The sequence below is a fragment of the Phyllosticta capitalensis genome (genome assembly GCF_038381095.1).
Source record: "Phyllosticta capitalensis strain CBS 128856 chromosome Unknown BKA78scaffold_1, whole genome shotgun sequence".
Classification (NCBI taxonomy): domain Eukaryota; kingdom Fungi; phylum Ascomycota; class Dothideomycetes; order Botryosphaeriales; family Phyllostictaceae; genus Phyllosticta; species Phyllosticta capitalensis.
The window spans coordinates 3,303,488-3,317,663 of record NW_027117439.1 but is presented as its reverse complement, the minus strand read 5'-3'; the positions used below and the strand labels follow the sequence as shown (position 1 = coordinate 3,317,663).

The following is a 14,176-nucleotide window of genomic DNA, read 5'->3' as shown; positions in this document are numbered from 1 at the left end:
ATCGCGCAAGCTGGCAGGACGGACCGCAGTTGGATGCGCTGGCGCAAGAGGACGAAGAAGAAGTCGAAAAGACAGGTGGGAATTGACGGCGATAAGACCGCGCGTGTGGTCGACATGGTGACGGAGAGCAGCAACCGATTGGAGTACCCCTCATCATGTGACTAGCATGTGACCTTGTATCCCAATCAGCAAGCAGGCAAGGCAGTCTAGAATCTGCCGCCTGCTGCGACAGAAGTCGGTATCCTTGTAAAAAGAAAGCATAAAGCTCCGCCACCTCCGCCTCAGCTACACATGAGTCTGTCGGCCACGGTCGACCATTCTCCTTTTTCACCATCCATGCGTCCGCCACAGCTGTTGCAAAGATCATGGCCACTTTGGACCCCGCTGCAGAAAGGGGGACAGAAGCTTCATCATCGGCAGCAGCAGCATCAACAACACCATGCGACGTGCAATTCGACGACTATCACTTGAACGAGCGCATCAAGGCTATTTGCGGCAACCCCGGGAGCCCTCCTCGTGGTTCCCGCTCAAGCAGTAGCGATCGACCGGATCTACACAGTGCTAGCGACGCGCAAGGTATGGCCACCACCCAAGAATGATATCATCATCTAGACCTTCATCAATTCTTTGCATACGAATGCTAAACTCTTTGCGTGTCTCTTCTCAGACCCCGAACACAACCACCCCTCATGTGCCACATGCCGCCGGCGAGACTCGAAGCTACCGACCGGCCTGATTCCGTGCATCCGGTGCAAGCAAGCACTGTACTGCTCGCTCGACTGCCAGGAGACTGACGAGCCAGCCCACCGGCCCAAGTGCATCAGCGCAGACCGTGCCAAACCCGTGTACCAAGAGTTCATCGACGCGTACCGGCTGCGGGTCGAGGACGAGTACGTGTTTGCGGGCATCGCGACGGGCGTGCACAACGCGCGGCAGCACCCGCTGAAGGGCTTCATCCGCTTCCTCGACCACGCCGAGGAGCGTCACGTCGTGCCGCGGTGGTGGAGCGCCGAGACGCGCAAGGCGTGCGAGCGCCAGGCGTGGTTCGGCGAGGGCGTGCAGCACCCCCTCGACAAGATCAGCGTCATTGAAAAGTACCAGGACCCCCTGAAGCCTATGGAGTTGCGCATTTTGGCGGAGCGTGTTTACGGTTGGCCTATTCCGGGCTTCACTTATACCGGCGCTGAGATTTGATCGATCCCGATGACTCATTTTTTGCTCTCCAAAGTACACTACTACTACTACTACTACCACTACCACTCATACACTATACACACGGCCGGCTGACTATGGATGGGATGGCTACGGGGCTTTTCACACATTTTTCCACCTTCCTTTCCCTTCATTTTCCTTTTCTTCTCCCCTTTGCCGATACAATTTGGATCGACTCGTTCCAACTTAGATGGGAGGCATTGACGACGTGTGGGAATTCTTCTCTTGGGTATATCTTACACTACCCCGCTTGCAGTCACTTGCTGCGTTTTGGCCGCGTGCGGATCGGATCGGACAGGATTTTTGGTTTCGTTTGGCTTGGGTTTTTCGTCCCTTTCTCAAGTTTCAAAACCCCCCCTTTTTTAATGCGCGTTGCTGGTTTCAACATATGGGTTGCTGCTGCTATTGTCGGACGGGAGGAATCGACACCACCACGAGCAGCCGGGACAGATACGATGGGAGACTAAGAGGATGGAGGTGAGGGCGTCACTGCAAGCCAGCTCACGGCTCACAGTATCTCTGTACAAAATGGGAATCATGAACTGTTTACTCTCCATCGGAAGTTTGTGCCTTCACTTTCCGAGGCAACAACCTAACTTTGGCTTTGATGTTGGGAGCTGTTTAACGCGTAGCTGCGGTAGTCGGGCGGACGGATATACAAGTGTACAAACTCCACATCTGCCTGCCATGCGCACCGGCGGAGAACACTATCAACAAATGCCTCTCCCAAGCCAAACACAGCGCCGTTGAGCCAACCATGACGCACACGACAACCATTACTCTCTCACCAACAAACCTCCCCCACAGCCTTCATCGCCAAACCCCAATTCTGCAGACCCGTCAAAACACCAACATGACACAAGCCTACCATCGCCATCCCAGCCTTCGATTGCATGCCTAACGCAGCCGACGCGGCCGCCTCGCTCGCCTTTTTTTCTTTTTACTCTCTCCTTGGCCAACCAATGGCTGCATTTCCGGCTCAACGTCTCAAGGTGCCCGCGAATCGGCGCGCGACCTGGGACTGTGTGGTGCCTGCGGAGACGACCCGGTCTAGACCATGAGAGAGCAGGGGTGTGCCGTTTTGTGCGGAGGTGGTGGGGGGAGAGGAGCAGCGGGGGGAGGGGAGGGTGTGTATATGTATCGAAGTACTTCGCATATCTGTGAACTGGATAGTGGTAGTTGTCAAGTATAACCAATCCTCAACCATCTTGGCCCTAGCAACAGCAGTCACAACATCAATCACGCGCGCCAACTTATTGCTCAACTTTCTGATAACCTCATCAATTCCAGCACTCATATCTGCTCCCGCCGCCGTTGTGCTTGCACAGTGTAAGTAGTCCCAAGCATCTGCGCCAGCGGACCGGCGTACCTACCTACCCTACCTTCTTCTTCCCGTCCCGCCCCCCCACCACCTCTTCCTCCTCCTGCTGCGCGACGATGTCCGCGATTCCAATATAGCGGTGTTCTGCGGGGACTGCATACGTCCGTAAGTAGAAGTAGAGGATGCGTGAACAGCTTGTTGAGAGGTGATGTTCCATCAACAATTTCCCTTCTGAGTCCAGCCGTTCAAATGAAGCTATCGTCAGGGCATCAAATGTTTGGCAACGTCGTCGATTATTTGAGTACACGCACAGTAAGCAACTTCCGACGCGGCATTGAATACCCATGAGCGGGAAGGGACGGTTGCTCGGCTTTTGCTCTGAAGCTTGCTTTGCTTGCATGCCCGCTTCCAGGGCCGCTCGTCACTACTGAGCCTGACGACACACCTGCACACTGCCGAGTGGTCGGATATACCTCACGATGATAATTCCAGGGCTTCTCTTGGCAGAGTATGCAGTGTCTTTTTAGTCCGCTGTCTGCTGCATAATTCTCCTGGGCATGCATGCGAGGCGCTTACCGCGTCTGCCGCGGCGTCGAGTGATGGTGTGGCTTAAGCACTATTGCAGAGGCAGTGGACACGCAGATGCTGTAGAAATTTCCATTTGAGGCTGCTGGACTGTGGCTTCGGAAAAGCCGAAGCTACGCTGGTGAAGTACGTCTTGCCATTCTTCGTACTGTTATGTGGGTATTTAAAGCGCCAGTCCGTCGATGATTCCAAAACTCCAAAAACTCCTCGCTGAAGCGTTCATGCCATCCCAATTTGAAGGACGTACCAGGTCCTTGCATGCAGAAAATTTGAATGCCCCGGCAAGAGTGAAGCGGGTCCCAGATGGTTGAAAGTGCAGGATACGTCCACAACAAGGAGCTGTGGGTCGTTTGGTCCTGATCCTCTTTTCCATGGGACGTCAGGTAGAAAAGCTTCAAGCTTTACCCTTACCCTTGCCTTCGACCTTTGGTTCCGCCTCCTCATCATCGTCTTCTTCTGAATCGCTCATATCTTCGTCTTCGTCCCACCCAAAGAATGTCCTGGAAGCCGGTGCAGGTTTGGACGAGCTCGCGGTAGCCTTCTCCTCCATCTCCTCATCACTCTCCTCCCCACTGCCCTCGGACGGGCTGGCCGACGAGTCGCTCTCCTTCTTTCCCAAGACGTCGTTGATCCCTCCATTCTTCAGCGCTGCCAAAACCGCCTCTCTTGTCTTCTCCTCAGCCTCCTCCTTGTTTTCCATCCACTGACCATCCAAACGACCTTTGCCTCCTTTTTTGAGCTCATCTTCCTTGGCCTCGGCCATAGCAACAATGTCCTCCCATCTCTTGCGACGCTCCTCTTTCTCCTTCTTGGCCATCTCGGGCTTGATCGCTAGGTATTCGGCAAGCGCCTTGGCTTCAGTCACCGTGCGCAAGCGGCGACCTTCGAGGTTGCGCGATGATCCATTGTTTTCGCCCGCGCCACGCTTCTTGCGCATGCGGCCACCAGCGGCGCGGAGCTGCGAGCCGAAACCACCTTTGCCACCGCATAGCGGAGCGCTGAGACGGAGGGAGAGAAAGTCATCACTTGGCGATGACAGGAGCGAGGCCAGTGGCGTTGATGATTCGGGGTCTAGTAATTTGTTCGAGGCGGTCGTAAAGATGAGTCGGTTGTTGACGTTGGGTATGCGATCATAGACTTCCTGGGTAAAGTCTGAGAAGGGCAGCTGGGCAGAAAGCGGTAGGGATAGCGTCGATGGGAGACCCAAGCCGGGGAAGGAGGTGAGGAAGACGTTGATGATCGAGGGCGCCATGTTGAAGTGCGTCAAGATGCGCCGCAACTTTGAGGGTGGTTTGCGCTGCAGGTCCGATGCCGGTTTTTGGATTCCGAATTGTGGAGTTCCAGCGGTGAGGATGCTGAGCGCGGTGGTTTCGCGATGGAGCGAATGTGTATTCGGGAGGGTTCGAGCTGGATATGCAGATTGAGTGTTGGAGATGGGCCAGTAGTTGATGTCGCCGCCGGAAGACGCTGTCGGCCGCACGTCGGCAGCACTCAGCACCCAGCTCAAGTCTTGGCAAACCTCGCTTCGGCTTTACCTTTCGCCGCGCACTCAGAAACTCCAAGCAGGAATTCCTCGCCATTATCGCAGCGACCGACGACGACGAGCCCGCCAGCCACCCGACAAACCCCAATCAATCGCCCATCATGCTCATCCCCAAGGCCGACCGCAAGAAGATCCACGAGTACCTCTTCCGCGAGGGTGTCCTCGTCGCGAAGAAGGTAAGATTTGCTGCGACGCTCAATAGAGTCCGTCAATACTGACTTGCTGCAGGACTTCACCCTTCCCAAGCACACCGAGATTGACGTCAAGAACCTCTACGTACGTTGAAACCGCAGACGAAATGAATTGGGCCATGTGAATGCGCAAGCACGCATGCCCTTTCATTGCCGACACAAGGCCTCGATGGCCATCGCAACAAACGCTCATGAAATCCACAGGTCATCAAGGCTTGCCAGTCGCTCACCTCCCGCGGCTACCTGAAGACCCAGTTCTCGTGGCAGTACTACTACTACACCCTCACCCCCGAGGGTCTCGACTACCTCCGCGAGTGGCTCCACCTCCCCGCCGAGATCGTCCCCCAGACGCACATCAAGCAGCAGCGTTCGCACGCTCCTCCTCGCGGCATGCTCGACGACCAGAGGCGCGGTGGTCCCCGTGGCGGTCCCCGCGGTGACCGTGAGGGCTACCGCCGTCGTGAGGGTGGCGAGAAGGAGGGTGGTGCCCCCGGCGAGTTCCAGCCCCAGTTCCGTGGTGGCTTCGGCCGTGGCCGCGCCGCTCCCCAGTAAGCGCATCGACACTGCGCTTGCGCGACTGCCCGGTTTCTCTCTTCGGTCTCGACAAATCTGGCAAACTCATCGACGACGGCAAACCACCGGCTTCTCTTTTTCTCCAAGCGGTGACTCGTGGACAGGAATTTTGGGGTCGGGTCGGATGTCGCGCGAATTTCAAAAAAATGAGAGGCGTCTTCACTCTCGTAGGGAGCTACTCGGTGGGGCGTACATCTCGGGTTGATTGATAAATTACAACGTCGGCTGTTCGGGGAGACGCTTGCTCGGTCTCAATGGCTCCCTCTTCTTTTCCTTGCATTGCATGATTAAAATGGTACACGGGTTGGGTCGAGTCGTAGCGTGCTCGATCGAGTGACAGAAATCGCCGGGGTCGTTTAGGTCGAAGGGGGCAGATGACACTGCAATCTCACGAAGCACATCTGTGTATAGCGAAATACAGATGTCGGATCCTCAAGAACTTTGCGTTGACGTACCACCTTGTGTGATGGTGATGGAGAACAACATGCGCGGCTGACATGAGGGAAACCAACAGCGTTCTTCATCCAATTCCCAGATCAATGGGCGCGGCATTCCATCTGAACCAGCTACATGGAAGATCGACGTATATTGACCGCAGCGAACCCAGAAAATGGACGTCCAGCGGTCCTTCCCTACGCGGTCCTACAACCATCCTACATCCCTGTGTAAAAGGACATGCTACGCGCTGCTACATTCCCAGGCCTGCAATCCATCACTGCTAACCATCGGCCTCACAACTCGATTACCTACATGCACTCGCTCATATTGGTGATCTGACTGCCCCCCGAAGAAGGCGCGACTCCCCAGTGCGCTTGGCCTTGAAGTCGACACTGCCAGTCATGGCCTCCTGGGAACCACAGTCCTACGATACGGAAGACACCAGATTACCTTCTACTGCGCTGCATGGAGCCCGGACAGAATGAAGTGGGTGTCGAGTCTCTGCATGAACCAATGCTGCAAGAAGCAATAAAGGCAACGAGTATATCATCACAGAGGCTGTGGTCGGAGAGTGACAACTTTCGATGTCAGGAGTCCCAAAAGAAATGCTGGTTGTATGGCAGGGCTGCTTGAATGCTCTCTGTCATTATTTGAAACTTTAGGTTCTTGTCTTCAGTTATTGGCCACTCAAATTCTCCCTTTAAGCATCTTTTTGGTTAAGAGCTCTTTGAGTTGACATTTCCTTTCGCTGCCTACGATGCTGTCTCATGTCATCCAGCAGGACTATGATGTTTTTTCTCTTACAAGAATGGGACGTAGCTGGTCGGAAAACCCGGAGTGCGTGAAATGTGCAAATGTAGCTAGCAATCTTCTCGCGGTCAACAGGAGCAGGCCTCAGAAGGTTGCTTGGTGACAACACTGAAAGACCTGCTGAGCGATTGATGCTCGCAACGCGTGCAGAATGCGCGATCTTTTCCAGATGATTCAATATCATCTATCCCACAACATCTCAATGCCAAAAAAGGCGCAAAACCTACAATCCTCACCCGCTCACACCCAAACCCTGGGCCCCATCCACCCATACCCAGATCCCATCTCTGACTCAACACCGTCAACCACCCTAAAATGCTCGCTACCACACAACCCAACACCTCGCTACCGCGCAACAAAACGAGAGGCAAAAAGTATGGCGGCGTTTGGGCTGACTAGGATTTGAACCTAGAACTTACCGCGGACCCGGAGAGGTGGATGTCCGTCGATACGTGTTTTCCTCTACATGTACACTCCCAGCCCTTCGGCTATAGTGCCGCTGTTGGAGGGATAGTGGAAATGTGTGTTTATATAGGGGGTAAATTCTAAATGCTAAATCTCCCTCGCTATAATATGTCTCAACTCTCAATCCACCTTCCCTAGTCTAAATCCGTCCCCTCTCTTAACTACTCCATGTTGCATGCTTTTCAATGTCTTAAATTATGAATGGAAAGATTTGGAAATCAGGGCGCGTCGGCTGCTTTGATACTGTGAATTAAGCTGGAATGAGTGGTTCGCTGATGTGGGAAGGTAATGTTTTGAGTAGTGCTGCTTGCTTGTCGCCAGAAAGGATTGGACGATGGCGAGAGGCGCGCGCGCGCCGATACTGTGTGCGACAAGGGTTGTGTTGTGTCGCTTTACATGTCAACCTCTGAGATCGGAAAGGTATAGCGATCGACAAAAGAAGGATAAGGAGCGAAATGTCTCTCCTTTTCTTTTCCGCCGACCACTCAAATGACGAGAATCAGGTTGGAGAAATTCAAATTTTCTCTCCATCAAAGTCGTCATAGAGGAAACTCGGTCGTGTACATCGAAACATCATCGGGCGCGCTGATGGTGCTGGTACCTTGTGTTGCATATATAAACACCCGCAACCGCCTTCCCATCATGGTTGGTGGTGTAGTGGTAACATATGTCGCCGCTATTCGTAGCTGCTCCGGCAAGTCTCAGGTTCAAATCCTGGCCAATCTGATTCTCTTTTGCCCTTCGCTATGGCCCGGTGGTGTTGTTTGGTAGCGAGGCTCGAGTTATGTCGGGTGTCGTGAGGTGTTTAGTGGCACTGGGTCAGAGACTTGATCGACACTTGCGGCTTTTTTTTTTGTCAGGGCGGAGCCATATTTTGCTGGTGCCTGTGCTTTTATCTGGCAGTATTTTTGCTAGAATTTGCCAAAACTTCGTTCTCTGTGTTTGCGCGTTGAGCGACTAAGTCGCGGATTTGATCTCTGGCTGACCGACTTATCGACTCATCTTGCTTTCAGTCTTCCCCTTGGAATAGGGGTGTCATATTGTCTGCAATGAAGCAGCAAAGCAAAGCCGTACAAGAGCGCCGCGCCCGAATTTCCGATATCTTCTCTTCTACGTTGACTAAATCATTGAGTGGAGGTGTTGTGAGCGGTTGGTACAGTGTATCGACTTCCAGGATTGCTCCCCTAGTGTGTTTTGGGGTTTGATATCTAGAGGCAACGCACGTCAGCAGCAAATATCACTCCACGGGAAAGTCTCGATCGATTCGTGAACTGGTTTTATGCGGGCGTTTGATTGTGAAGCCTTTTTGTCGTGAGGTGTGATGGGGATAGTCAGGGGTGTCGACCGACCACGTACGTTCTAGTCGTGCAGAGTTTCCGACTTTCGATTTTCTGTGCTCTCATTGCGAGACTTTAGCGTGGTATATAAAAATGTGCGACCGCTCTCATAGTATACACAGGGTCGGTGGTGTAGTGGTAACATGTGCCGCGGTTACAGTCTTTCCTGCGACAAGTCTCAGGTTCAAATCCTGGCTGACCTAGCTCTTGCTTTTTGCTCTCCATAGCTTTTGAATTTGAATGTCGCATTCTGTTTTGAGTGGTAGCGAGGTTTGACAGAGGCTAGCTCAGGGGCACTGACCACTGTTTTGCGTGTTTGTCACCGTTCCGTTGCCTTGAATTGTGGCTCTGCGGGACTTTTACTGTCGCGTGGCTGATTATTTAGACAACTGTTGTAGCTTCAGTGGTATACACAGGGTCGGTGGTGTAGTGGTAACATATGCCGCGGCAAAAACAGTCGTGTCCGCGGCAAGTCCTAGGTTCAATTCCTGGCCGACCTGTCCCTTTATTTTTTGCCGCTCCCCTCTGTCTTTTTGCTCGGCCGTGCGATTTTGTAGGGTGGTAGCGAAGCTGGAAAGCGGTTTAGGCTCCAGGGCCGTGCGAGCGCGTACGTTTGGTACCGCCGGGGGAAAGGCGGGTTGACCACGGGTAAGGGGGCTGATGGTGATGTGCGGTATGTGGCGCCGGCCATGTGTCTGGCTTTCAGATTTGGAAGTCGCAAGAGGTGGAAGTTGAATGAGAGCGGGAAAGTAATGGGTTGGAGCCGCCGAATACGGTAATTCAACCACTTTCCGAGCGCCTCGGGACGTAAACATTTTGGCTGACTGCCAAACTCGACTATACATGATCAGTAGCAGTCCTGGAATAAAGTCCAGTTCAATTGAAGGGTATCATTCGGGAGGAAGGCGCAAGGGGGAAATTGCTGGGAGACAGTCGGGTCTTCGGTCAAAACGCTGGCCACTTGCATCGTAAAGGGTACATGTTGAGAGTGACTGGAATAGGACTGAAGCAGGACAAGACGATATTCTTCCTGTGTTAGAAGCGACTGGATGCAGTGTTTGCCTACAACGAATTTATGTAGCATGTTGGTAACACGAATGTGAAGTTTTTGAGCGCGAGACGAGTTGAGATCTGGATAAATAGCATTGCGCTGAAATTGTCCAAATTTGATAGATCCACCTATTCGTTAGCAGCTTTAGTCTATCTGATGATAAGTCTTTTCACTCCTGGTTTCTCGACAGATTCATCTCAGCTTACAGCCTTGGATGCCGCGATCCAGTTGCCTGACCTACCGAAATGATCGAATGACCAGCACATCGGCTTCATAAGGTTTATCTCCACCACTCACCTCCTTTTCTCCTCTTACTAGTCCAGACAGTCGACGCGCCTCTGGAGAGTCACGGTCTGGGCAGATTCAAGGCAGCAGCAGACCAGTCAGTCTCTCAGACCACTGAAAGTCTGCTGCAGCAGAGAGGACAGAAGAGGGCCGTGCACACGTCATTGCGGTCCCCGGCTCTCCTCTCCACGTCGGAAAAGTAGACCAAGATAAAGATAGAGATATCTGCAGTGCAAGACTGCTGCACAGACAACACGGCTGTCTGCTCAGCCGGCTAGCCACCGTTTTTCGTGCGGTACGGACCGTGCGCACGCTGCGATTTCCATGAATGGGACATGCAGCAGCAATGGGGCTCTAGTTCAGCGGCATTCGGCTCATCGACTGCCGCGGCTGGCTGTTGAACCGGAGTAGATTGTTTAAGATTCGACCTGCAGTTTGGATGGACGGGACGGGCAGCCGGCTGGCTTGAGTTGAGTGCAGAGCGCCCCTACTGACAGCGGAAGCATGTGCGTGTGCACGGATGCGCCGCCAGGTCTCTGTATGTATGAGAATCAAGCGCCTGTGGGAAGGGCAAGATATGCAGCTCCTACTGAATGGATAGGTCAATCAAGGTGGCGAAAGGGCAGAATAGAGTCAAGCGGGGGAGGGAAGAGGGGAGGGAATATCAAAACAGGGGGAGGACAAGCTGGGATGTTGAAGGCAAGAGGAGGATACGAAAATTACGCCACCAGGGAGCTGGAAACCTGGAGGGCACGAAAGAAGAGGGCGCGGGCATGTGTACCGGAGAACAGCAAAGGCTATTATCGCGCTTGGACTTTAAATGGCGGCAGTTTGGCAAGCGAGCAAGCCAGCAGCAAGCGACTGACAATGACTGAGCCAGTGGGCGAGTGAGCGATTGGTGTGGAGGTAGGCCGAGGAGATGAACAACGGAGAGCCGGTACGTGCTCGAGGTGTTGTAGATCCCTTTGAGGGGTAGTTTCGTCGAGTGGTCCCGACGCCTCCTAGGTCCTTACTTGCTTGCCCTAAGGAGGCAATAGCTTCATCGCGAGCATGCCCTCATTCAAAGAATCTTGCAGGCCATGGTGCGGTAAAAGCTCAGAGCACCGGATTGATCCGTCGGTTCTTGCTGCCAGTCGCGTCTATCTTGACCTGCTGGTGCTTTCTCTGACCCATGTAGCTGGCTGGCACCTGTGCCGTTCCGTACCGTACCGTACCGCACGTACATGGCGCGCCATTCCTTGCGAGCGGGACCTGCATTTTGGCCAGGCAAGTAAGAGTAGGTGGGCACTTTGTGACCGAGCAGTCGACTCCATGATTCGCGGCTCTGAGAGTTCGCGAAAAGTCGACGGAGAGAAGAGGAGAACCCTTGCCCCGCCGCACGGGAGGTGTAACCGCTTTTGGAACTGTGTCTCGGCTGCTCCTCTCAGGGTATGGCAGGGGTACAAGAGGGCAAGCCCTGCCCGTCGACCGGCCGTAACATGTTGTTGTACGCCGGCGTCCGTGTGTCTGTGTGTGCTGCTCTTTGCTCTGCTTGGATATTGTGAGCGTCGTGCTGCACTGGAAATGCCACAGATGCGCCAATCGGACTGGGCTGGCCTGGTGGTCGTTGCGGGCACCGAGGTCCTGACTGACAGCTGTCACCGGTAGCCCTAGGGCTCGCTGCAGATGTGGAGGTGGAGGGTCTGACAGAACGTCGCGTGGTCCTTTCGCCATCAGCGGTTGTGGTGTCTTTTGCTCCTGCGAGGATTCGAGGCAAAATAGGTTTATTGAAAGGCGCCCAGCTTGAAGCAGTGGCTATAAGCATGCGCGGCGACATTCCAAGAGCTGGTTCTCTGCATTTTCAGACCATCGCTTGGCCCATTGATCTTGTGCCAGTCGCGGTCGGAGATAGTTGCTTTCTCCTGCGTTGAGACCTCGGAGATTGTCGATGTTGATACGCTTGCCTCGGCTGGATCTTTGAGAGAACTCCAGAATTGATTTCCTCATTGGTGATCCCTTGCTCTTAACAGACGCATAAAACCACTGCGATGTTGCTTCTTTTGCATTCAGTCTTCTCGCCAGGTGACTGAGGCGAACGGTCAATTTTGCGCTTGGGTGAAAATGACCCCATCCGCGACTCTAAGACTCAGAAATAGACTCGACAGGTGTAGGATTCTGGTTGAAACGCAGACCAACGTGTCGTGTCAAAAGTCGTGCGAGTTCGCTGCCCTTCCATGTGAAGGGCATATGTGCCGGTAAGTTTGTCTGCTCTTACCCTCTTCCACACAGGGCAGTAGACAGCGGGAAAAGACATCTCAATGCGTATCCCATGACAAATGTCAGCATCCCTATGCGCTTGCCCGTCGCCAGGACCGCGAGAAAACTTTTCGTTGTTGCTGTTCACCCCTGGGTGGATTTGGCGGCTGATTCTGAATGATGTCGATGGATGGGGGTGAAAAAGGGCGTTTTTGAATAAAACTCCAAAGATGGCCGTTGGAAAGGGCTCGGGCACACATCGAGGATAATCGACCATGCCAGACTCGGGTGTTTCAGGCAAGATCGCAAGCCGAGTGGCACTCGCCCGCCAAACTTTGGAGGCTCTGCTGAAGTGCAACGGAAGCCAACAGATAGAATGGAAAAGTAGCGAGGCTCAACTCCACATGTCGACTATAACAACTACCGCGGTACAAAAAAGCACATTTTCAGCCCCCAGATCGACAGAGGAATGACGCGGCAGACTAGTCCAAGATCAGACGCCGTGAGATTGATTTGGATTGATTCTGTGGGGCGGTCTTCGCCGAAGCAACGGGAGCTCGGATCCGGGAATATGGTGGCATGACCACTCCAGCTTGTAGTAGGACAAAGATTGCAGATGAAATCTTGCAGGTTAGCCGAAGAGGCGCCTGGTGAAGCAGCAAGTGGTGGCGGCTCTCAGCCTACAGACTTGGCCGCCAGGTACGTACTACGCACCCTCTTCTTCCAGGCCATGCAAAGGGTCAGCTTCGCGCTTGGAAAGTGGGGAGCAGAGGAAGTGTGGATCGACCTCCACACCTGTCATCTCAATCTCGAGCAATCGTCCCAATTGCCGACCGCACCACGATCGTCCAGTCAAATTGGTCGCTGCGTAGAGGATCGAAATTGCCCACATGTCATATGGGTATTGGGCTGCAGGACTACTGATTACTTGAGGCTGACGGCATTGGTGGTACGACTTTTTCAATTTGCATGAAGAACATCATCGTTGTCGCTCGAATTACTTTCGTCTTGGGACCAGTTTGGAACAGAAGCTTCTGCCGATTTCAGAGGCCCTGTGAGAGCCTGCATGGTGAGCTGATTCGAGAAGAAACATGCAAGTCCATCTCTCGATCGAGCCGAGGTAGGCTACAGCGTGGAAGCTATGCCTTGAGTGGTGGAGGTACAAGCAGAGTCGCAAGGAACGGGCGGCTTGACATGCTGAATTCGTTGCTAACCGCCGGGTTCGAGGAGGGGTGCGATATTCCAAAGCGTGAGTCACGAGCTTTTCTCATCGAGTTCCCACGTCATCCGACGGTTCCACGGGCATGGATGCTATGGCGATTGGTAGATCCGAGATTCTGCGGGAGTTGTGCGACGATCCGCGTCAAGTGCGCCTGATATTCGGATATTCCAGCGGCACTCGAGTTTTTTTTGGACGCAAAAGAGAGATTGAAGGTGTTCACCAGGCGTGATAGCAAAAGTTGTGAAGTTGAATCTTCTAGTTTCATTTTTGCCATCGCGCAATCTGCCAGCAAGAAGACAAGACGCGGAAATAGCGGATCAACCAAGCGCTTAACGCGATCAATGTCCTAAAGAGGCATAGCTCTTCATCCGGGGACGCCGCGATGGTGGGTCATGGGTATCAAGGCTGAAATTTTAGGAAACCCCATTGAGTCCAAGAAATCAACCCCTTCAACGACGACTGATTTGGGCTCATGTCCTTTTTGATTTCATGCCCTCAGACTGTCTCCCAGTTAGACCTTAATCCAATGTGCCTGATGATTTGGTGAACGTACTTGACATTTCGCGCAAGCATCGCCATTCTGGAAAACCCAATTGGGACAGGCTCGCTCCAAACGCCAGGCACAGGCATATTTGTTGTAGCCAGCGCACGGCTTTGAAGCTTCCGCAGTTGCAGGAGCAGTCGTTCTGTTGGCAGCAGAGCTCATGTTGAAATTGATCTGGGTAAGTGCAGATGGTCGGAGAAATGCTTGGATGTCGATTCTGCAACAGGAATTGATGCGGTCTGGCACGATATATACTGCAGGCTTGCGACTGATGACAGCATGTGCAATGTGGATGCGGCGTAAGAAGAATCACGGTAGCCTCGCTGCCTGCTTCCTTTTTGAGCGTGCAGGTGTGCTCTCCGCT

General features: G+C 53.4%; 3 protein-coding genes and 3 non-coding genes across 6 annotated transcripts; 5 read left to right on the top strand and 1 right to left on the bottom strand.

Annotated features, from left to right (window-relative positions):
- The first annotated feature begins 243 nt into the window (after positions 1-243).
- Positions 244-1,298, top strand: BKA78DRAFT_20761 (uncharacterized protein). The gene is made up of 2 exons (XM_066883644.1): positions 244-576; positions 668-1,298. The coding sequence occupies exons 1-2, from the start codon at positions 366-368 to the stop codon at positions 1,192-1,194; spliced, it is 738 nt and encodes a 245-aa protein (XP_066749863.1). The 5' UTR covers positions 244-365; the 3' UTR covers positions 1,195-1,298.
- A 2,031-nt stretch (positions 1,299-3,329) lies between these two features.
- BKA78DRAFT_20749 (telomere stability and silencing-domain-containing protein) lies at positions 3,330-4,569 on the bottom strand. Its single transcript, XM_066883643.1, has one exon. The coding sequence runs from the start codon at positions 4,368-4,370 to the stop codon at positions 3,513-3,515; it is 858 nt and encodes a 285-aa protein (XP_066749862.1). The 5' UTR covers positions 4,371-4,569; the 3' UTR covers positions 3,330-3,512.
- A 193-nt stretch (positions 4,570-4,762) lies between these two features.
- Positions 4,763-5,383, top strand: BKA78DRAFT_232319 (40S ribosomal protein eS10; the record flags this gene model as incomplete). Its single annotated transcript, XM_066883791.1, has 3 exons — positions 4,763-4,837; positions 4,890-4,937; positions 5,057-5,383. Coding segments are annotated over 3 exons (450 nt in total), but the record flags the coding sequence as incomplete, so codon positions are not given.
- A 2,398-nt stretch (positions 5,384-7,781) lies between these two features.
- BKA78DRAFT_t20 lies at positions 7,782-7,864 on the top strand. Its single transcript has one exon. It is a non-coding gene; the product is annotated as a tRNA-Ser (tRNA).
- A 732-nt stretch (positions 7,865-8,596) lies between these two features.
- On the top strand, positions 8,597-8,678 carry BKA78DRAFT_t21. Its single transcript has one exon. It is a non-coding gene; the product is annotated as a tRNA-Asn (tRNA).
- Positions 8,679-8,890: 212 nt separating this feature from the next.
- Positions 8,891-8,975, top strand: BKA78DRAFT_t22. Its single transcript has one exon. It is a non-coding gene; the product is annotated as a tRNA-Cys (tRNA).
- Positions 8,976-14,176: the final 5,201 nt, after the last annotated feature.

Coding starts and splice junctions, on each gene's coding strand:
- BKA78DRAFT_20761 (XM_066883644.1), top strand. CDS start 366: ATGGCCACTTTGGACCCCGCTGCAGAAAGGGGGACAGAAGCTTCATCA. Junction 577..667: donor CAGTGCTAGCGACGCGCAAG/GTATGGCCACCA, acceptor GTCTCTTCTCAG/ACCCCGAACACAACCACCCC.
- BKA78DRAFT_20749 (XM_066883643.1), bottom strand. CDS start 4,370: ATGGCGCCCTCGATCATCAACGTCTTCCTCACCTCCTTCCCCGGCTTG.